Source organism: Heptranchias perlo, chromosome 33 (assembly GCF_035084215.1).
Source record: "Heptranchias perlo isolate sHepPer1 chromosome 33, sHepPer1.hap1, whole genome shotgun sequence".
Lineage (NCBI taxonomy): Eukaryota > Metazoa > Chordata > Chondrichthyes > Hexanchiformes > Hexanchidae > Heptranchias > Heptranchias perlo.
In genome coordinates this window covers 3,579,751-3,602,982 of record NC_090357.1, presented here as the reverse complement: position 1 = coordinate 3,602,982, position 23,232 = coordinate 3,579,751, and the positions used below count along the sequence as shown (strand labels likewise).

The 23,232-nt window shown below is 40.3% G+C and overlaps 1 protein-coding gene across 2 annotated transcripts in view; it reads left to right on the top strand.

The window, feature by feature from the left end:
- sorl1 (sortilin-related receptor, L(DLR class) A repeats containing) overlaps positions 1–23,232 on the top strand; it is a 173,658-nt gene that overhangs the window by 67,854 nt on the left and 82,572 nt on the right. For both annotated transcript variants that reach the window (XM_067970858.1, XM_067970856.1), the window contains exons 6-8: positions 2,592–2,772; positions 16,679–16,780; positions 17,507–17,676. In XM_067970858.1, the coding sequence (XP_067826959.1) occupies positions 2,592–2,772; positions 16,679–16,780; positions 17,507–17,676 (453 nt within the window). The remainder of the gene's footprint in view (positions 1–2,591; positions 2,773–16,678; positions 16,781–17,506; positions 17,677–23,232) is intronic.

Below are 23,232 nucleotides of genomic sequence, written 5' to 3'. Positions count from 1 at the left end.
AGTTAAGGATCCCCTTGGAATGAGTGACCATAACATGGTTACATTCCATATCCAATTAGAGGGTGAGAAGGTTGGTTCTCAAACAAGCGTACTGAGCTTGAATAAAGGAGACTATGATGGTATGAGAGCGGAATTGATTAAAGTGGACTGGGAAAATAGATTACAGGGTAAGACGGTACATGAGCAGTGGTGTTCATTTAGGGAGTTATTTTACAACTTTCAAAAAATATATATTCCACTGAGGAAAAAAGGGTGTAAAAGAAATGACAGCCATCCGTGGCTAAGTAAAGAAATTAAGGATAGTATCCGACTAAAAACAAGGACATATATGGTAGCCAAACTTAGTGGGAGGATAGCAGATTGGGAAGTCTTCAAAAGACAGCAAAAAGTAACTAAAGAATTGATTAAGAAAGGGAAGATAGATTATGAAAATAAATTAGCAAAAAATATAATAACAGATAGCAGGAGATTCTATAGTTATATAAAAAGAAAAAGGGTGGCTCAGGCAAACGTAGGTCCCTTTGAGGATGAGACCGGGAAATTAATGGTGGGAAACATGGAGATGGCAAAAATGCTGAACAAATATTTTGTTTCAGTCTTTACGGTAGAGGACACTAAGAATATCCCAACACTGGACAAACAGGGGGCTCTAGGGGGGGAGGAGCTAAATACGATTAAAATCACTTAGGAATTGGTACTCAGTAAATTAATGGGACTCAAGGCGGATAAATCCCCTGGACCTGATGGCTTACATCCCAGGGTCTTGAGGGAAGTGGCAGTCGGGATTGTGGATGCTTTGGAATAATTTTCCAAAATTCCCTGGACTCGGCAAAGGTCCCGGCAGATTTGAAAACTGCTAATGTAACACCCTTATTTAAAAAGGGTAGTAGGCAGAAGGCTGGAAATTATAGACCAGTTAGCCTAACCACTGTGGTGGGTAAAATTTTGGAGTATTATTAAGGAGACAGTCGCGGACCATTTGGATAAACATAATTTAATAGGACAAAGTCAGCATGGCTTTACGAAGGGGAAGTCATGTCTGACAAATTTGCTTGAGTTCTTTGAGGACATAACGTACAGGGTGGATAAAGGGGAACCAGTGGACGTAGTGTATTTAGACTTCCAGAAGGCATTCGACAAGGTGCCACATAAAAGATTATTGCTCAAGATAAAGAATCACTGGATTGGGGGTAATATTCTGGCATGGGTGGAGGATTGGTTATCTAACAGGAAGCAGAGAGTTGGGATAAATGGTTCATTCTCGGACTGGCAACCAGTGGCCAGTGGTGTTCCGCAGGGGTCGGTGCTGGGTCCCCAACTCTTTACAATCTATATTAACGATTTGGAGGAGGGGACCGAGTGTAACATATCAAAGTTTGCAGATGATACAAAGATGGGAGGGAAAGTGGAGAGTGAGGAGGACATAAAAAACCTGCAAGGGGATATCGACAGGCTGGGTGAGTGGGCGGAGATTTGGCAGATGCAATACAATATTGGAAAATGTGAGGTTATGCACTTTGGCAGGAAAAATCAGAGAGCAAGTTATTATCTTAATGGCAAGAGACTGGAAAGTACTGCAGTACAAAGGGATCTGGGGGTCCTAGTGCAAGAAAATCAAAAAGTTAGTATGCAGGTGCAGCAGGTGATCAAGAAGGCCAACGGAATGTTGGCTTTTATTGCTAGGGGGATAGAATATAAAAACAGGGAGGTATTGCTGCAGTTATATAAGGTATTGGTGAGACCGCACCTGGAATACTGCATACAGTTTTGGTGTCCGTACTTAAGAAAAGACATACTTACTCTCGAGGCAGTACAAAGAAGGTTCACTCGGTTAATCCCGGGGATGAGGGGGCGGACATATGAGGAGAGGTTGAGTAGATTGGGACTCTACTTATTGGAGTTCAGAAGAATGAGAGGCGATCTTATTGAAACATATAACATTGTGAAGGGGCTTGATCGGGTGGATGCGGTGAGGATGTTCCCAAGGATGGGTGAAACTAGAACGAGGGGGCATAATCTTAGAATAAGGGGCTGCTCCTTCAAAACTGAGATGAGGGGAAACTTCTTCACTCAGAGGGTAGTAGGTCTGTGGAATTTGATGCCCCAGGAAGCTGTGGAAGCTACATCATTGAATAAATTTAAAACAGAAATCGACAGTTTCCTAGAAGTAAAGGGAATTAGGGGTTACGGGGAGCGGGCAGGAAATTGGACATGAATTTAGATTTGAGGTTAGGATCAGATCAGCCATGATCTTATTAAATGCGGAGCAGGCTCGAAGGGCCGATTGGCCTACTCCTGTTCTTAATTCATATGTTCGCATGTATGTTCGTATCAGAGTGAGGGCATGCAATGACCTCCCTCGCCCCCATGTCTCTGCTCATGTTGCTGTGTAATAGGAATGTGAGAGCAGCTTATGGCGACTTACTTTAGATTGACCCCAGAGATTAGAGACATAGTTATGGAAAAATCACAATTGCAAGGCTGTCCTACTTAATGGTACAGCACATGTCAGTCAGCAGACTAACTGCTGCAACAGTGGGCTACTTAAAGTTTTCAGAAACTGCTGTTATACTTGGTGTTTAATTTTGTAGGGGTGTGGAACCACATGACTCATCTTCTACAGTTTATGTTGAACGACATGAACCAATGGGTTCGTCAAGCATCATCAAAAGCACGGACTTCTTTCAGACTGATGAAAACCGTGAGATCCTATTGGAAGGAGTAGATGACTTTCAGTTACAAGACAAATACATGTTTGCCACAAGGACCATGGTGAGTATTGAGAAATATGCCTTCTCAAAGTTCTGTTGCTTAAAGAGGAAGCAAAGCATTTTACTATCTAATTATCCCCTTAATATTAATCTCGATGCCTATAATAATAACTGTACTATAAAACTAATCCATTACATGACTCATGATTTTTCCAGGAGCATGTTCTTTAGCTGTTAATAGGAGAGAAAGGTGTACATTATTTATATAATTTTCCTCAAATTTTAAGTCTTTCCTTTCTAATTTGATCGTTTTTTTCCTTCTCCCTTCAGTTTGTCTCAGTTCAGGGCTAGTCAGTTTAAAGCTATTACAGGATTGATTTTCTCCTCCATTCAGTCTTATCAGTTCTAGCTATATTTTTTCAGAATAATGCTAAAATGGCTGAGGTGTCTATTTGTTAACCAGCTAAACAAGAAAGCCACAATAAACCATCAGCTAACATTAACAAACAGAAATAGAGCAGAATGTGCTGGAAACACATAGCAGGTCAGTCAGCATCTGAAGAGTGTTGCTAAGCCATGTGTATTTCCTGCTCTTGTTTTATTTCAGATTTTGAGCATTTGCAGTTTTTTCCTTTATATTTTCATGGTTATCAAACAAATGGTAACTGCTTTGAGCATATAAAAGTGAATTTTCATGAAGTATATATTTGGCATTTTGAGTATTGTGAACACTAAGATCAATGTTTAGGGGATATTTATGTGGGGAAGTGTTCTTTTCCTATACTTTTTGTTCTCCTTTAAGCAAGATATTACACTGTTAAACTGAAGCAAAACAAGAATTTGTGGAGAATAGAAAATGCTGAATGCATGAGCAATGGTTTCGGATGTGAGGAACAAAAAGCTAATTTGTAGCCTTGGTTCACTGAATCACTAACTCTAATCAGTAGGAAATAGTGAATTTCATTTTAGCATGATTTCTTTAAATAGTGTCCAATTCTTACTTGATATGTGCCTCTCTGCAGTGTTGTTGACTATATTTCACACATGCTGTGCTATTTTTGTTTTATTGCTGGTTGCATGGAAGTTTAGACTTTTTTTTTCCCTTGTTTTTCCCATTTGCTAATTTTGGGATATATCCTGCACAAGTAAAGGATACGCTTGAGTACTCAAGATTTTGGAAGAAACTCATGTAATTGTCCTAGGCCATGTCCTTTTAAATTGTTTATTTATATACATATATTTACTCTGAGGTGACGCCAGCAAGGCAGCATTTATCAGCCATCCATAATTGCTTTGAAGGTACTGGGCTAATGCCATTGTAGCAATTTGCTTTACTCTACTTTTATCGGGCTGATCTGACACCTGTGCAGTTGTTTGGCTTATACCTAAGCCAATGATAAAAGGATAAAATTATAGAAAGAAAGGGGAAACTGTATTCCCTTGCTCCAAAAGAAATGTTTTTAGAGAAGTTTTAAACATGAAATGGGAATGAAATGCCACAAGGAGATGGTGGTAATACCTTTCTTGTCTTGGTATTGCTTCTCATCTCTGATCTGGTACCTCCTAAGGTGTTGGAAGCAGTGGGTAGGGTCAAAAGAGTTCAAGTTTGCCCCAGTCTCTTAGTGGTTCCTCACAGTATCAACAGTTCTCACTTGAACCTGAAAAAGAACAAGGAAACTCCAAGTATAGTTTCCAGCATAAGGCACTTTTTTTCAGTTTGAGAGTTTGTACTTTTTGGTGTGCTGGAGTGCTCCAGGATGCTGAAATTCTCAGTGCCTTATTGGCGCTGGTGTTCTTGGAAGGATTCAGCTATGTTTTTCTAACCAGACCATTTACATTGAATTCTGTTTGTAGTCCTAATTCAACTGAAAAAGGGAGTCTTGCTGAGAACTTGCCCAAGGCCATGTCGTTTGCACTATTGACAGTGTCGTGATCAAAGGTACCTACAAAAGAACATCGTGGGGTAGTTTGTCAGTAAAACAGATGAGTTAATAGACTTCAAATCGTACAACTGTTAACAGCTTGATGCACGTTAATTCAGTTCTTCATGTTGCTGAGCTCAGTAACTCCATGAAGCTCGCCCTTGATGTCATCGGAGCTTTTTCAAAAACAAGTTCCAGGTCACAGTTGATTTTAATTTTTGGTACTATATTTTTTTTTAAAAAGGGGTCCAAACAGGGGAAAGTCTCAGTAAAGAAATACTCCAACCTGTTTGTGTAAAATTGAACTTTTTTTTAAAAAAAGATAACATTTCAGTTGAAGCTGTCCACAAAGTCCCCAGGTGCATTTCTTGCTCTAATGCTGTAAAATTATTTATAGACCTGGCATGGGTAGGAAAGTCTACCGCAGTTATCATAATTAGGTATGCCGTACTCGTTTGATGGAGCTCACAAAGACTGCCTGAGGAGCACTTGTACCTCATTTATGTGGAGACCCAGGCTGAGCAATTTGTTTAATGATCGACTGAAGATGGATACTTTACACTGTTGACTCAAGTCACAGTTTTTCCTTTTACATATCTGTACAACAAAAATAAATACATTGGATGCAATTATCTCTCAAAACACTACAGACAAAATTTAGAAGTATGCATCTGAATTTCAAACAGTTTCACATCTGTGTCTGAAGAGGTCTGGTTTAACTGGCTCATATAAACCAGCCAATGTATGTTGACAAATGGAGACTGAAATTTGGTTGACCCTCACTTCACGCAGCACTATGAATGAAGAACGAAAGCGATCTTGGTTTGTGTGCTAAACCATTTTCAGTCTTTGAATCATAAACACTATAAAATAACTCAAACCAACAACTATGGTCTTTTATTGTTGCAGCCTCGCTATAAAGTTCATGCAGGCCTCTTAAGTGTTAAATAGTTTAGACTTTTCTTTCATAACGTAGTGGTCATGCAAAAGAAACAGATAGAAGGAAGCTTGCTCCAGTGCTGGTTGTCACTTTATTTTGTCTACCAGGGATGGGGCATGTTGCTGATTCTCTGAGCCATTATCAGAAGGAGTATTTTATTAGAGACAGTTTAAAATTTACTTAAAACCACTTTCTTGTCTTTTTTAATTTGTTTAAATAATGAGCCCTGCTGTCACGAACTTGCTTCAAGAAGTCACTGAGCTCAGCAATATTGAGGAAAGTGAATTAGTGTGCGCACAGGCCGATGCACCTTCTGTTCATGATATCAATTGATGGTCACTCGCTCCTACTCTGTCGGAATCAGCAAATTTTCCAATGCGTCTATGTCATCAAAAGTTTCTGTTTCAACCATATTCAGAAATCACAGCAAAAAATCTAAACTGATGTTTGGGTGAATCAAAATAACTGTCTGGTGGTACCCCTCCTTATTGTTTCTACTCTTTCCCTCTTCTTCCCTCCCCCCCAACAAAATAAAAAGTTGATCATTTTAACATTTACTTCTGAAAAAAGCAGCAACTTGACAATGATTAATCCCTACTAATATAAAATTCATGCTCTGCCAGTTGTACTGAAGAGGTGACTGATGTCACGTCTGGCTTCTGAGCTCACCCAGGTATTGAATTCAAGTTTCCCTGGCACCAAAGTGTAGCCATCAATGTGGCAAAATGTGTGATCGCACTCTGCACTTCATGGAACTGATGAATATGACACAAGCTGATCCATCTGAATCATTGCCACAATCAACAAAACAGAGCTTCAAGGTGGTCGCCATTGGGAAGCAATGTACATACCGTTCATAGCCAACTGAACTTCCTTTAAAGCTGCTTTTTCTACTGGCTTGTTTATTTTTAACTAATAAACCTTGCTCCCTGGTTGAGTTTTGCAGAAATTTCTGGAAAAATGAATTGATCTTTGATTTGAAAGCGAAAGTAAATTCACTTACAATAAAATGAGCTACAGACATTCATAACAGCAATCCCACATGCAGAAGTGTTTTAATATCAGTGCTGCTTCCATCCCCCAAAGTTCCTGTAGATCAGCTTTAATGCTATTTCCTTATAATTGGTAGATTTTAAATAAACCTGTTATCCTTCTTAACCCCACACTCCCCCCACCCCCACCTCCCTGGCTTAACGTAGTGATCACTATTAACTTTAATTGGGTGTGGAGTTGGGGCAGCTGGCAGGAAAGAGGAGAAACCGAGGAAGGAGATGGGAAAGTCCGATCCGGTGTTTCTCCTGCTCTATATGCTGTTGGAGCTGGCTCAAGCAGCTTTGATATTGGGCTAGTTCCACCAATTCCTGATGTGTGGGTTTCACGTAGTCAAAGGCAGCTCCAAAGTAATCTTGCTGTTTTGCTAAGACCCATGGCTAGGAAGACCCAACCTTAATGAATTAGGCAAGTTTACTTTGGTGTTGCTATTGCCTGAGACCTGCAGGTCTGGAGCTAGTGACGCTAGTGCAACATAAAAGTGGCTTTGAGTTTTTTAAATTCATTCTCGAGATATGGGTGTAGCTGAAAAGGTGGTGGTGTGCCGCTTTTTTGAACCACTGCAGTGCGTGTGGTGACGGTGCTCCTACAGTGCTGTTGGGTAGGGAGACCCAGCGGCGATGAAGGAAAGGCTGATTATATATCCAAGTCAGGATGGTGTGTGACTTGAAGGGGAACTTGGAGGTGGTGATGTTCCCATGCACCTGTTGCTCTTGTCCTTCTAGGTGGTGGAGGTCATGGATTTGGGAGGTGCTGTTGAAGAAGCTTTGGTTAGTTACTGCAGTGCATCCTGTAAATAGCACACATTGCAGCCACATGCGCTAGTTTAGGGTGGCGGATGAGCTGCAGATCAAGCGGACTGCTTTGTCCTGGATAGTGTCGAGCTTCTTAAGTGATGTTGCAGCTGCACTCACCCAGGCAAGTGGAGAGTATTCCATCACCCTCCTGACTTATGCCTTGGAGGTAGTGGAGATGCTTTGGAGAGTCAGGAGGCGAACCACTCTTCATAGAATCATACAGCACAGAGAGAGGCCATTTGGCCCATTGTGTCTATGCAGGCTCTTTGAAAGAGCTATCCATTTAGTCCAGCTCCAATGTTCTTTGCCCATAGCCCTGCAAATTTCTCCTTTTCAAGTATATACATCTAATTCCCTTTTGAAAATTACTATTGAATTGGAAAGTGCACTCCAGATCATCATAACTCACTGCATAAAAGATTTCTCCTCATTTCCCCCCTGGATTTTTTTTTTGCCAATTATCTTAAAGAATACCCAGGCTCTGACTTGCTCTAGTAGCCACAGCATTTATGTGGCATTTGCAGTCTAGGTTAAATTTAGCTCTTATAGCTTCCATAAGCCCTGCTGCTTTGGAAGTTCAGGAATACCTACCTTGTTGTACTGCATGGTAAAGATAGTTAGTTTCACCTTATGGCTATAGAATCTTAAATGTGACCTGTTGGGGTAATCCTGTTTCTTTTGGTGTCCTTTAAACAAAGCAGTTTTAAATGGCCTATCTGAAATGGTTGTTTACTACCTTTTTTAGTTCAGTTTCACTCCATATGCCATCACGATTAACAGGTTTTCATTCTATAGCACTGCAGATAAAAGGATTATGGTTAATGCAACATCTAACCATAGCACAAAGATTGGCATTTTAAAGTGGTTCCCAAATTGGCAATTGAAATTCCTTTCACTCCTGTTCTTGTAATTTGATACATACTTTAATACTGCTGTGTGCAGCTGAAGTGTGAGGAAGGGGTAGTGAGATCAAAATTTATTGCTTTCAAAGCCGCAACACGCAGCATTTCATGCCGTGAGTATTAGCAGCTCTGGATGTAATCCAATTTGTTGTGATGAAGGATACAGTATGAGGAGGTTGAAATTTTATCTATTTGCATGTTTAAATGGCTTTTTTAAAGCAGGCTGTATAGCATAGATATTAAATTATCAAACTCCTACACATTATTGTAGCATTGACATGTTTATTGCCTGATACAGCTGTGAACAGTCAGATTCCTGTTTCTAATGCCATGTTTGTTTTTGGATGACACTGGGTGTTTTTAATGTACCTAGCAATGTGAACACCAAGCACAATCTTTCTTATCTGCCTTAATCCAGCTGAATGTATCATTCTGGTCTGTTTCAGTTTGTCATTGAAAAGTCCAAACTTGGTCTTGCTAGCTAATGCTGCAGTTTGTGGAATCAGTTTTAATTATGCTCATCCCAGAGTATTGAAAGAAATAAGTGAGGAAATTGCAGATGCATTCATCATAATTTTCTAAAGCTCGCTAGATTCAGGAATTGTGCCTTGAGATTGGAAAATTGCAAATGACACTCCAATATTTAAGGAGGGAGGGAGAAACCAGGTAACTACAGACCCATCTGTTTAACATCAATTGTGGGGAAGTTACTAGAATCTGTCATCAGACAGTGACTGAGCACTTGGACAGGAATCAGTTGATCAAAGAAAGTCAGCATAGATTTGAGACGGGTAAGTCATGTCTGACCTAGTTTAATTTTTTGAGGCGGTCACTAGCATGGTGGATAGTGCTGTCTATGGATGATGTCTGTTTGGACTTCCAGAAGGCGTCTGATTATTAGCAAAAATGAAATTGCAAGGCATTGGAGGTGACCTTGTGACATGGGTTGTAATTGGTTGGGAAGTCGGAGACAGAGAGTAGAGATAAAGTAAATGTTCTCTGATTGGTGGGATGTGACAAGTGTTCCCCATGGATCTGTACTGGGCTTTTCACCATATTTGTAAATGTTTTGGATGAAGCAGTAGTGTTGTATATCCAAGTTTGCACATGACACTAAGTTAAGTAGCGCAGTTAATTGTGTGGATTGGAACAGGAAATTACAAAGGGACATAGACAGACTGGGCAAAACGATGCCAGATGGAGTTCAATGTGGGGCAGTGTGAGGACAGCCACTTGGTATCTGATAAAGACAAATGGAAATATTTTCTTAATGGTGAGCGACTATGAGCTATGGAGGAGCAAAGGGATGCACAAATCACTAAAAGCTAGTGCACAGGTACAAAAAGTAATCAAAAAGGCGAATGGAATGTTGGCCTTTATCTCGAGAGTTGGAAAACAAAAGTTAGGAAGTGATGCTTCAGTTGTGCAGAGCCTTGGTCAGACTCCATCTGGAGTACTCCATTCAGTTTTGTGCACCGAACCTCAGGAAAGATTCACCAGAATGATACTAGGGCTTAAAGAGATAAATTATGAGGACAGGCTGCATAAACTTGGTTTGTATTCCCTTGAGTTTAGAAGTTAGAGGGATGATCTAATTGAGGCGTTTAAAATGATAAAGACATTTGATAAGGTAGATAGAGAGAAACTATTTCCTTTGGTGGTGGAATCGAGAACAAGGGTGCATAATCTTAAAATTTGAGTTAAACCATTCAGAAATAAAATCAGGAAGAAGTTTTTCACACAAAGGGTAGTGAAAATCTGGACCTTTTTCCCCCCAAAAGGCTGTGGATGCTGGAGGTCAATTGAAATTTTCAAGACTGAGATTTTTGTTAGGTAAGGGTATCATTGGATATGGATCCAAGGCGGGTAAATGTTGAGGTACAGATCAACCATGTTCTAATTGGATGACTGAACCAGCTCGAAAGGCTGAATTGCCTGCTCCTTTCTATGCTCCTTTCATTGGTAAATGTAACAAATTGGTGCATTTCCAGAGTGGTGATGTGCTTCAGAATATTGCAGTTTGATGAAAAAGGCCTTGTACCACTTGATCTTGCGTGTCCTATAAAGGGAGTATAGGGAGGAAAAATAGGAGATTAGGTACAGAGCTATTTGGGAGAATTTGAGAAGAGAAGTAGCTAATGGGACTTGGATGAAACTTTGTCTCTTGAACCCATTAATAACATTAGCAGGAATCGATTTAAGTTGCTGGTAAGCGATTACTTTTGGTTGACACATTGCTGACAGGGTAACAATGTGCTGTGTTATGTTAGAAGTTTGGTAGATTGCTGTCAAACTTGACATTGGCACTGCTAAATTGGATGGGTATGGGGGGCTCTGCTTTCAAAATTAAATATTTAGCTATCAACTCTTCAAAGATGATTTGCACTGGAAAGAAGTCCTTTGCTCTTGGTTGGTGTTTTGATCTCATTAGTGTCTTACTCTGATCCTTTTGTGCCCATGGTGCTTTTTCAGGTCATCATCTACACTTGATCTTTGATTCATGTTTTGGACTTTGCAGTTGTGAGTTCCGCATTAATGTTCTGTTCTGAAATGTACTATTTAAAAATTGTTAACCCTATGTCGTTACTGATTACCCTATAAATTAAAACTTGTTAGTGAGTAGCAGTTTTAGTTCAGTAGGTAAAGGCAGTGTGTCGCTGAGTGCACAAACCAGATATTCTTGGGTTCAATTCCTGGCCTGTGCTGCATTTGCTCATCCCAGCTGGGATGGTGGTAAGGGTGCTTCACAACCGTTCCAAAATCAGACTGCTATCCAGTGACCCCTGATGGAAAGCGCATATGTGTGTGGATGTTTGGTGAGGATAGGATTGGACTACGTTAGCCTGCTGACATTCATTGTCTCGGCTCACACGTAAAGAATGGGGCACTAGTACATGTGGAACCATAGCCCAGCAAGGAGTCAACATTTTCAGCAGACTGGGGAGAGCATTGAGAAAGGGAAAAACTGACTGGAGATCTTTTCTTGTAGCATCTCTAACACCATCAGTTCTTTCTATTCACTAATTTTTTTTTTGCAGTTACAGTTGTTTGAGCTCTACACTTTTCTTTGCCTTTCTATATTTAATGCTGCAGGTCCAATAATGGGTAGGCACACAGGTATTAGTGTGCCGCTGTTATGCTGCTTTTATAATTTCAGCTCTTCCGCATCACAGAGCCCTAAATCTTGCTGCTGTGCTTCATTGAACAGCAGGTTCTGAATTTTCTATTTGGCTGCTATGTAACGTATTCATGTGCAAGCATGCTGATCTTTCATTTTAATGTTCTTCCATAGCTCATCTGGTCAGGTGTAGCTGTTAACAGCAAATACGATGCTGCAATCAAAATTTTGACCACATTATCGTAGCAGTTTATTGTAGAGAGTGAAGTATTTACTAAAATTCTCATTCTTGTTTTTCAAATCCCTCCATGCCCTCGCCCCTCCCTATCTCTGTAACTTCCTCCAGCCCTACAACCCTCCGAGACCTCTCCGCTCCTCCAATTCTGGCCTCTTGCACATCCCCGGTTTCAATTGCTCCAACATTGGCCGCCATACCTTGAGCTGCCTAGGCCCTAAGCGCTGGAATTCCCTCCCTAAACCTCTCCGCCTCTCTATCTCTCTCTCTCTCTCTCCCCCTTTAAGACGCTCTTTAAAACCTGCCTCTTTTGGTCACCTGTCCTAATTTTTTCTTATGTGGCTCGGTGTCAAATTTTGTCTGATAACGCTCCTGTGAAGTGCCTTTGGATGTTTTACTATGTTAAAGGTGCTATATAAATGCAAGTTGTTGTTGCTAGCATTTTCTTTACAGAATTTTTATATTGGAGGGAAACCTTTGCTGCTATCACTTTATATCTTGCATTTTTGAAGGCTAGCTTGTCGAGGCAGTCAGTGTTCCTCATAACTAGTGCAGACTGCAGCCAGCATAAAACTGCCTTTCAAGGAGCAGTTGCATAAAAGGATGTGATTTTATCTTCTCATGCCCAGCAAATTATTGTGGATTTAATCTTGGGAGTATTGTAAACACAGGCTCAAAGTTTCCTACCATTTTGTGTGGGATTTTTGTTGTCTTTCAGTGCATCAAGTATTAGAGAGAATAGTTGCTGAACACTTACCGCTGAATATCTGTTGTATTTTCTTATAATAGTGAGAGAACAAAAGGGCTGACAGTTAATGCGTTGACATAGTGACCTATCATTAAACAGCCTCCTAGCAACCCTTTATCTGCAGTGTTCGGTGCTATAAGAGACCCTGTTCATGTCACGGGTTTCTGTTTACTCAGAATGGTAAAACCATTCTTTGTATTTTGATATCCATTAAATAAGACATAAGATGAATTCAAGGAGACAGCTTCCCTTTTGTGTTTTCCCAAAATAATGTTCCCATTTCATTCCTTATTGACATGAAATGATTAAATTTTCATTCTTAATACTTTGCGTAATTACTTGCGTACACCAGTAATGTGCATAACCCTCGGAGGTAGCATTTGGGGGACACAATAAAAAGGTTTGTTAATTGAAATAAGGTGGTTTCTTCCCTGTACACAGGATTCGGATAACAGTTATAAAGTCTCTAGCTGATTTAAATTCACCCTTGGTAAACAGGCTGTTTAAAATGCATAGCTTACGTAATGCACTCAAATAGCTAGTTAAGATTAAAACGTTGGTTGCTGCACATAGCAATTTATTGTGTGTTGGAATTTTGATCAAAATAACAGTGGAAAAACTTTTTTTTGTAGAGAGGATGAAGGATATTGCATATTTAATTTCCCCCCCCCCTCCATATCTATGCTGAAATTTTGTATGATTCTATAAAAATGGGATTTCATTAGATGATTCTGATGTAGAGCCAGAACTGGCACAATCACAGCTGAGTGGCTGCCTTCTCTACTGAAATTTTTAGCATTCTAAGAAACATAGTATGCTTTATCTACCTATATGTTTAAACATGCTAATGAAATACCTGCTTGGAGCGGGAGGGCTATCGTCCTCTGAGTCAGTTGCTATGATTACACTGGGTACCAGACTAAGATGCAGACTTTGTAACTTCTCCTTATCAAAGAAAGAATGAATGAACTTGCATTTATATAGCATCGTTCATGGCCTCTGGACATCCCAGAACGCTTTACAGCCAATTTAGTAGTTTTGAAATCTGCTCATGTCTTTGGAGTAGGATTTGCACTACAACCTTCTCATTCAGAGGCATGAGCGCTATCACTGAGCCAAGGCTGACATTTCTAATAGTGTGGTTGGAATGAAGCAGACATTTTATTTGTCAAATTTTAGATGCCTTACTAAGGATGTTGTAAATGTGGGTTGTGTGGGGGTGGCGGGGGGGAAAGAAAGAATAATTTCATTTACAGCTATTGACATGTCTGGATTCTGTGTTAATGGCTAGAACTTTGTGAAATGTTTAAATCTTGATTTGGAAGTAACATGAATGTTATGAAACTTCATACAGTACCTAAAGGGATGGCACTGTGGAAAAATAATATTAATGTACCCAGGGATGTGATTTACAAAATTACCAATCCAGGCACATCCTGTTGTGAGACAGGCAGTAAACAGAGAGTCCAATCTCCTGTTTTGCACTTGCCTCATTCCAAAAACACCACTGGGTTTAATGTCGCAAGCCAGATGGGAGTTTTAACTGCCTGCTAGTGTTAATTTGTGGGTTTTAATTGATGAGCGGCTGTAAATTGTGGAATCCAGATGAAAGTTATAGCATTAGTGTAAATGGACATTCTCTGTGGATTTTAGTTAAGAAAATTGATTAAGCAGAATTGAGCCAGCTGATCTGGTGCCAAAACCAAGCTGGTCAAAACTACTCCATTTCAGATCTAACTGGCTGTCGACCATAGGATTGGGTTGCAAAATTCTTCATGTCTCAAAGCAGCTTCATGTTTCAAAGCAGCTTTTTTTTTGTTAGAAAGGAAGTATGAGGTACAAGAAGCTTTATTATGAAATGTCAGGCACCGGATTAGTGTTTGGTTAGGGTAATAAAAATGAGCTTTATTGGGAAATAAAGCCAGTGTAAGTGGAGCCAGATTGCTTAGACTAGTCTTTGTGTCATTAGAGTGCCACCTGGTGGTTTATTTGCACAATGAATTTCTACTTTGGGATATTGGCCCAGATTTTGCTGCCAAAATTACATAGAATGTACTGCACAGAAACAGGCCATTCGGCCCAACAGGCCTGTGTTTATGCTCCAAATGAGCCTCCTCCCACCTTCCTTCATCTAACCCAACAGCATATCCTTCTATTCCTTTCTCCCTCATGTGATTATCTAGCTTCCCCTTAAATGCGCCTATGCTATTCACCTCAACTATTCCATGTGGTAGTGAGTTCCACATTCTTACCACTCTCTGGGTAAAGAAGTTTCTCCTGAATTCCCTATTGGATTTATTAGCGACTGTCTTATATTTATAGCCCCTAGTTCTTGTCTCCCCCACAAGTGGAAACGTTTTCTCTACATCTACCCTATCAAACCCATTCATAGTCTTAAAGACCTCTATCAGGACACCTCTCAGTCTTCTCTTTTCTAGAGAAAAGAGCCCCAGCCTGCTCAATCTTTTCTGATACGTATAACCTATAGTGGTGAGTTTAATGGCACTCGCTGTTATTAATTTGTAAATCGTCCAGCAACATTTGGCGAGGAAGAGATACCCCGTGAGTTGCGAAATGCCACAAGTTGCTGGACGATTTGTGCCGCTCCAACATTAGCCTCACGAAAATGGCAGCTTGCCCTCAACCTCCCAGTGAATTTCATGAAATTGCTGCATTTACGCATTAATTGCCAATCAAACTCGCCACAGAAACTTAGGGCCGCTACTTAACAGCGTAAGTATCTTTTTAATGAAATATATATTCCTGCAACGCCACTCAACCTTTCCGGTCCAGAGAGGGAACAATTTGAATTATAGAGTCTCATTCCTACAATCTCTAAATTGTTGGTAGAGATTTGAAAAATTTTATATTTTAAAATTTTTTTCTTACTTTTCCTTTCTGCCTTTTTTTTCTCCTCTTAATCCAATCTTTCTTTCCCTCGCTTTATTTCTCTTTCTGTGCCTGATTTGACTCTAATTCACCCTATTTCCTTCTCCGTCATTCCTCTTTCTTTCTCAATCCTTAAATCTCATTGGTTACGACGATAGACTGTTAGTCCCGTCGTTCACCAAGGTCCCAGATTCCTCGTTGCCGCTCGCACGTCCAGCATCTTGAAGGGCTAAAAATCTTCGAGCTGAAAGGTGAGGGAAAAAGTTTAACTAACTGGGCATGCCGTGAGATGCCCTACTCCAGCAAGATCTGAGCCATTGTTTTGTTAAAAATAGAATTTTATTCTAGGCAATCAATCTCCTACAGATTGCTCATCAATGACGTCATTTGTTTGATGCTACTGATTTTTGAGAGTAATTTTGCCATACTTAATCTGCTTTAAGGGGGAAGTTGTTTGGTAAAATATTATGCAAAGCACTTTATCAGGTTTGCAGAACAGGGAATGTGGTACAATATGTCATATCCACTAGTATTGTCTAACCGTAAGACTTTAATTTTAAATTTCATAAAACGGAAACTGGATTATTAAAGTTCACAATGCTGCAAGACCTCAAAACCATGGTACTCTTTACCTCCCTCGGTCTTCCCTTCGTACCATCTACAAGTTTTGAAAACCAAAGTTGGGTGTTACCTGCCCACAGCTTCCAGATTTACTTGGTTTTCTCTACTTTTTTCAACTTTGGTGTCAACTACTATGGGCAATTGCCCTTGAATTAGATTTCTCCATAAAGAAAAAAGGCCACATCTTCCCCAGTGGCCAATGTGACGAACAAGGAAGGGGGACTTTGGGGCAGACTGCTTATGAATCTGAAGCCACCCACAAACACACTAATGCAGGGTATCCAAACTACAACTTGTGGGCCCTCAGGAGGGCCCCATCCCTGGCAATCTGGCCCCTGGCCCATGAAGCCTAGGCAACTTAATCCTATTTGTGCTTATTTATTATTTGCTGATTTGAATTTTGTGGATCTGGAAATCTGTTGCAAGTGCTGTTGCCTCATTGTTGGATAAATGCTCAATCAGAACACCAAGAACTGTTAGTATTAGCAGCCTGAGATGTATGCAATTAATGGGAACATGGAGTGAAACTTTCCTGAGGTTCCATGGATGCTCCTGTTCAAATGGTATTATATGTCTAGTTTTAATATAGCTATCAAAAGTTATTTTTTCCAGGAGACTCAACAATTTGTGCTTAGAAATGAAAATGAAAGGAGATTTTGTTGTAGGTACAGTCCCTCTTTTAAAGGGAAAAATGACCGTTCAGTTGCAGCTCTAGTTGAAACACATTTTATTTCTCTCTTTGCAGCATCTTTTAGGTAGCAGTGAACCTACTGTGGTACAGTTGTGGGTCTCATATAATCGTAAACCCATGAAACGAGCCCATTTCCTCACAAGATATCAAATAGCGGTGAGTGTCTGTCAATATGAACATCAAAAGCATAAGCCCTTTATTGCTACATGAATTAATGTACATCTTTTGCTAAAGTCTGTCTTAGACTGGAGAAATCCAATTGCCTGAAAACTTAAGGCCATGCCAAAAATACGAGATTAGATGCCTGTCTGTGGGCAACAAGCTGGTTATGATTCTGACACATGTTAATACACCGACGTCCTGTGCTACTGGGCAACTTTTTCTTCACTGCAACATCTTCAGTACAACGCAAAGGTGTGGCATACTGCCTGATGTGATTTAGAAGTGCAGTAGCAACGTTATACAATTGAGCCACCAGCCGATCAACATTTCTTAACTGAATCTATTAAAATGATGAAACAAGCTGTCCAAATGAGCACGATTGTTTGTGTAAAGTAGTGGAGTTACATTCTCTGGTTGTATTTGCATTCTTTTCTTTTCTTTCCTTCCTTCCCTGCTACGTGCAAGTGAGCCCAGGGTTGGTGCCGTCTTTCTTTCTCTGCCCTCCCCATCCCTTGGGGAAGCATGCATCAGCATCTTACCAATTTTGACTCCAGTACTGTAACCTGCTATTGTATACTGCTGGCATTGAAAAAGAAGTGTTTCTGTTTTAAGTAAAGCTTGTATTAATGCAATATATATAACAAAATATGAATGTTAACTTGTATTTTAAGTTGGCATGTGATAACATTTGATGTCACTTTTCTTTTACATGCTGTTCAGGAATATTATGTGGCTGATGCATCAGAAGATCAGGTGTTTGTTTGTGTCAATCACAACAGTAATGTGACCAACCTCTATATCTCTGAAGCTGAGGGCCTGAAATTTTCCCTATCTTTGGAAAATGTACTATATTACAGTCCAGGAGGTGCAGGAAGTACAACTCTCGTGAGGTAGGTAAATGAACCTTGTGGTGCTTGAAAGAAAAAAACCAAAATGTTCTATTATATAATTGCTTTCAGCCAAAATGAGTCTATTTAGTTGTTGGGTGAGTATTTCTAGGTGCTTTAGGTATGACAGCACCCAATCTGACAGACTAGCACAGATTAGGTGAAAAGTAAAACTTCCTTCGTTCTGCCTGAGCCATATACTAAAGGGGGGACATTTCCTTTTCCCAGACTTCGTATTGTTTGTCCGATCCATGATGAGTTGCGGGCAGCTTCACGCTGTGGACTTGTGCCCACAAACAAAGACCTGGGTTCAGACTGCCCAAATTCCCTCCCTACCCCTGTGGCTGTGTATGTGAAAGGAGATTGTATGCTATTCTTGTCAGGATGCTACCCTAGGACCCACAGTATTCCTACTCCTTACACTGCCCTATCCCCACATCAGTAGTCATCCATAAATCTGCAGTTAACCTTCCACTGTATCCACATTTGCCATGCTGTGATTGTGCTGTGTGTTTTCCAGTAATTCTGTAGTATTAACCAATCATCTTGATTTCCAATGATTAGTTTTCTATACTTTAGAAAGCTCTCAAATTATTATTGTGGACTGTGCATATAACTGTTTATGGAGACAGCTGTCAGCAAGGAGGTATGGGATGCATACTTGAAAATTTAGTTGCTAAGATATTAGCAAACAAATGCTTAAGGTTTCTTTGTGTGCTATTTTAACTGAGGAAGTAACCTGTATTTTAGATGAGTTACTTATGCTAAAAAAGAAAAGAAATTACATATTCTAATATTTGAACAGCCTGCTTTTAAGGCAATAGAAATATGGATAGTTAGTTCAATGCAAAATTTAGCAAATTACAATACAGGAGTGTTGTGTCTCTTGTAAGTGCTATTTGCACCAGCACGTACAAACCCCACAGTGCACTTTAAACATTGGTTTAGCAAATAGGGTTGGCTACTGTTTATATAATACAGTTTCATTAGATGCTGCCAACATAATTACTCCATCTATTGTCACTCAGATAGTTAGAAGAAAACCTAAAATTCAGCCCCAACTTTTGGGGAATATTTCCCAAGTAGTAAGAATATGATGGTACTGCAGCTGACTTAAGGTAGATTTTACATCAGGCGTCCCCCTTGGTTCAGTGGTAACAATCTTGTCTCTAAGAAGGTTTTGGGTTCAAGTCCCACTCTACTTGAGCACATAATCTAGGCTGACACTCCATGCAGTATTGAGGGAGCGCTGCACTTTTGGAGATGCAGTCTTTTGGATGAGACGTTAAACCGCGGACCCATCTTCCCCTCAGGTGGGCGTAAAAGATCCCATGACACTATTCGAAGAAGAGCATGGGAGTTCTCCTGGTTGCCTGGCCAACATTTATGCCTCTGCAATCATCAATAAAACAGATTATCTGGTCATTCATTTCTTTTCTTTTTGTGGGACCTTGCTGTGTGCAAATTGGCTGTTGTGTTTTCCGACATTACAACAGTGAATGCACTTCATAAGTACTTAATTGGCTTGAAGCACTTTGGGACGTCCTGAGGTTGTGAAAGGTGATGTATAAATGCATGTTCTTTAATTTGGCTAATGTTTATTCCGAAATTTTAACTTCAAAGCTGATTAATGGGTAACTGACTTTTTTTTTAAAAAGTGGGGACATCTATTTGGTAAAATGGTAGAGATTAGCCCAGTTTAGATTTTGCACTTTGTTTTTTCACCTCTGGATCCCAACTTCAGACTTGTGGGTTAAATCTCACAATGCAATATTAATGGAGATTTTAACCCATTTAAAGCAAATGGGTTTAAATCTTGGTTGAAATAGCAGACACAAGAATTCCACACGATTGCATTAAACATTCATACACTAATAGCTCACAGATTTCATTTCATCCGATTGGCTTCTTGCATGGAAGTTATGTTGTGAAGAGTCAGATTTTTGACTGCAATTCATATAATTCAGAAAGCTGAAACTGTGTGTGCTTTAATGAAGAAAATTGCAAAACTGGACATGTGAAAGGGCTACAAACTCACCATGTACAGAAGTGTTTGAAAGTCAGTGAGTCAATTGGCTCCACCAGGCCATCTGAGGGAAGTTGACAGTGGATTTGGGGTTGCTTGTCTGAGGGAAAGAAAAAAGATCAAGGAGCTAGTAAACATTCTCATGACAACTGGCAGCTAGTTTGAGAGCAGAAGAGGTTTTTCTCCACAGTCAGGGACTCTTGTATAGTGCAAGAGCAGTGAGCAATGGGGAAATTAATTGAACAAAAATGCAACTTGAATCTGTGTTGTGGTGAACTGCAGGAGTTTGTTAGAAAGATGAAATGTAGTACACAACAAGATTATATTGTTATGGGTGATAGAATGGTAATTAAGTATCAACCAGTGCAGAAACCAACTGACACTGACTTTATTTTCCATTCTATTTGCCTAGATACCGCCATAAGGTTGGAAGGGAATTTTGTATCTGTTTTGTAGGTTATTGCGGAATTGGCAGATCCTGATAAAGTAAAAGATCAATTTAAATTTATGGTTGACATGGAACATACCATTTCCATTTTTTGCCCAGTTTACCCCTCCTGAAGGCATTGGCTTCTACTGAGTGTGGTTCCACAAATGCTGACTGCTCTCTGATACTTGATAAGGTGGCCATACCTCATGTGCGGCTCAGTAATGAATATTGGCATTCTATTCTAATGTGGAGAGCATCACTGCTGTCCTCATCTTGCAGCAGGGACTTATGGATAATGATCAAGACCGATGGCCTTTATATTTTCCCCTTCCCCCAACCTAGGAGCAGTGAAGACAATTATAGTACCCCTGCTGCTGCAGTGGCTGCGATTAGCTCATTGAACCTGGAGGTCTGTATTTACAGGTTATACAGAATGTACAGTACAGAAGCAGCCCATTCGGCCCAAATGGACCATGTCGGCGTTAATGCTCCACACGAGCCTTCTCCCAACCCTTTTCAGCATAACCTTCGATTCCTTTCTCCCTCATGTGTTTATCTAGCTTCCCCTTAAATGCTGTTCACCTCAATTACTCCTTGTGTAGCAAGTTCCACATTCTCACCACTCTCTGGGTAAAGAAGTTTCTCCTGAATTCCCTGTTGGATTTATTAGTGACTATCTTAATATTTATGGCCCCTAGTTTTGGTCTCCCCCACAAGTGGAAACATCTTCTCTATGTCTACCCTATCAAACCCTTTCACAATCTTAAAGACCTCTATCAGATCATCCCTCAGCCTTCTCTTTTCTAGAGAAAAGAGCCCCAGCCTGTTCAATATTTCCTGATAGGTATATCCTCAGTTCTGGTATCATCCTTGTAAATCTTTTTTGCACCTTCTCCAGTGCCTCTATATCCTTTTTATTATATGGAGACCAGAACTGTGCACTGTACTCCATGTGGTCTAACCAAGGTTTTATACAAATTTAATGTAACTTCTCTGCTTTTCAATTCTATCCCTCTAGAAATGAACCCCAGTGCTTTATTAGCTTTTTTTATGGCCTTATTAACCTGCATAGTGATTTGTTTATCTGTACCCTAGGACCCTTTGCCCCTCTACCCCATTTTGACTCTTATTTTGCAAGGACTGTATGGCCTCCTTATTCTTCCTATCAAAGTTCCCTTTACAAACATACGAAATTGACAGACAGGAAAAGACCAGCTGGTCCATCAAGCCTGTCCCACACCATGATGGCTGGAGCTTCATGGCTAAACACTTCTTCCAAACTTTGTCTACCAAAGTTAAAAGCTGCCCACTTGGCTCAAAGTGGACCATGTTAAAATGTGCTCTTGATCTTGTTCCATATCCAAGCATAACATTTTTTGACTAGCTGGTTTTGAGTTCATTTGGATTCTGACGTACTTTGCTGCAACTAAGTACACTATAGGTCCCATAAGAGCTTTGACACACTTGTTTTAGTAGTGAGGCACCAGTTGAGCAAATAGTAAAGACGTATGTTTTATTGATTGGCTTCAGCAATTCTGAACCAATGGTTACAGTCAAATATTGCACAGCTAGGTCAGTTCACTTCCAGATGGTTCATTGTGCACCAAACCCCTGCTCCCCAGCCAAGGGGTTGGCAAAATCTCAGGAAGTAAAATCTGCTTTACTTGTGTAATGCAGCTACAGTGTGTGAAGCAGCAGGGGAATAGTCATTGTGACAGATATGTGTATTACTACAGGATGTTATCATGCCAATGATTTAAACAAAGTCCCCTTTGTCTACCAAAGTTGAAGGCTGCCCACTTAGCTTTAAGTAGACTAGTTTAAAATGTGCGCTTGATCTTGTTCCATAGTTTATGTATTCTAAAGAAAGGGAGGTTTTTATTGTAACACTGTTAACATGAGCTGCTTTGCCAGTATATTTATTTTGGTTACTTTGAACAGATTGAAATTGGCAAGAGATTTTTTTCTCCCTAGGCACACAAATGGAATATGGAACGGTCTCAATGTGACCTTTCAAGATGGTCTCTGCCAGCTTTTTACTGAAACTGTTTGTAATCTGTATTAAATTGCAGTGGATCAATGACATTATAGAAGCAAGATAGATATTCCATTTGTTTGTCTTATGGGAAAAACAAACCCCAACAAAAACTTGCATTTATACAGTGCCTTTAACGTAGTAAAAAGTCCCAAGGCACTTCACAGGAGCGTTATCAAACAAAATTGCTCACCAAGGAGATATTAGGACAAGTGACCAAAAGCTTGGATAAAGAGAGGTTTTAAGGAGCGTCTTAAACGAGGAGAGAGCGATAGAAAGGCGGAGAGGTTTAGGGAGGGAATTCCAGAGTTTAGGGCCTAGGCTGCTAAAGGCACAGCCGCCAATGGTGGAGCGATTAAAATCGGGGATGCCCAAGAGGCAAGAATTGGAGGAGTGCAGAGATCTTGGAGGGTTGTAAGGCTGGAGGAGGTTGCAGAGATAGGGAGGGTCGAGGCCATTGAGGGATTTGAAAACAAGGATGAGAATTTTAAAATCAAGGCATTCCCGGATCGGGAGTCAGTATAGGTCAGCGAGCACAGGGGTGATGGGAGAACGGGACTTTGTGCGAGTTAGGATACGGGGAGCAGAGTTTTGGATGAGCTCAAGTTTATGGAGGGTGGAAGATGGGAGGCCGGCCAGTCTGGAGGTAATAAAGGCATGGATGAGGGTTTCCGTAGCAGATGAGCTGAGGCAGGGGCGGAGATGGGCCATGTTACGAAGGTGGAAGTAAGCGGTCTTGATAATGGAGCGGATATGTGGTCGGAAGCTCATCTCGGTCAAATAGGACGCCGAACCTAAGCAGAATTCTTTGTCTTTCAAATGGGATGCTAAACCGAGGTCCTGCCTGCCTATGCAGGTGGACGTTAAGACTCTAATGGGAAAATGAGATTTCGTGCTAAAGGGTCCTCTTCACAAGCTAATTATGGATAAGAAATGCCATTCAGCCCATCTTAGTTCATCCATCCAGAAAAGCTGAACAACAACAACTTATATTCATATAGTGTCTTTAATGTAGAAAATGTCACAAGGCCCTTCACAGAGGTGTAATGAAACAAAAATGGACATTGA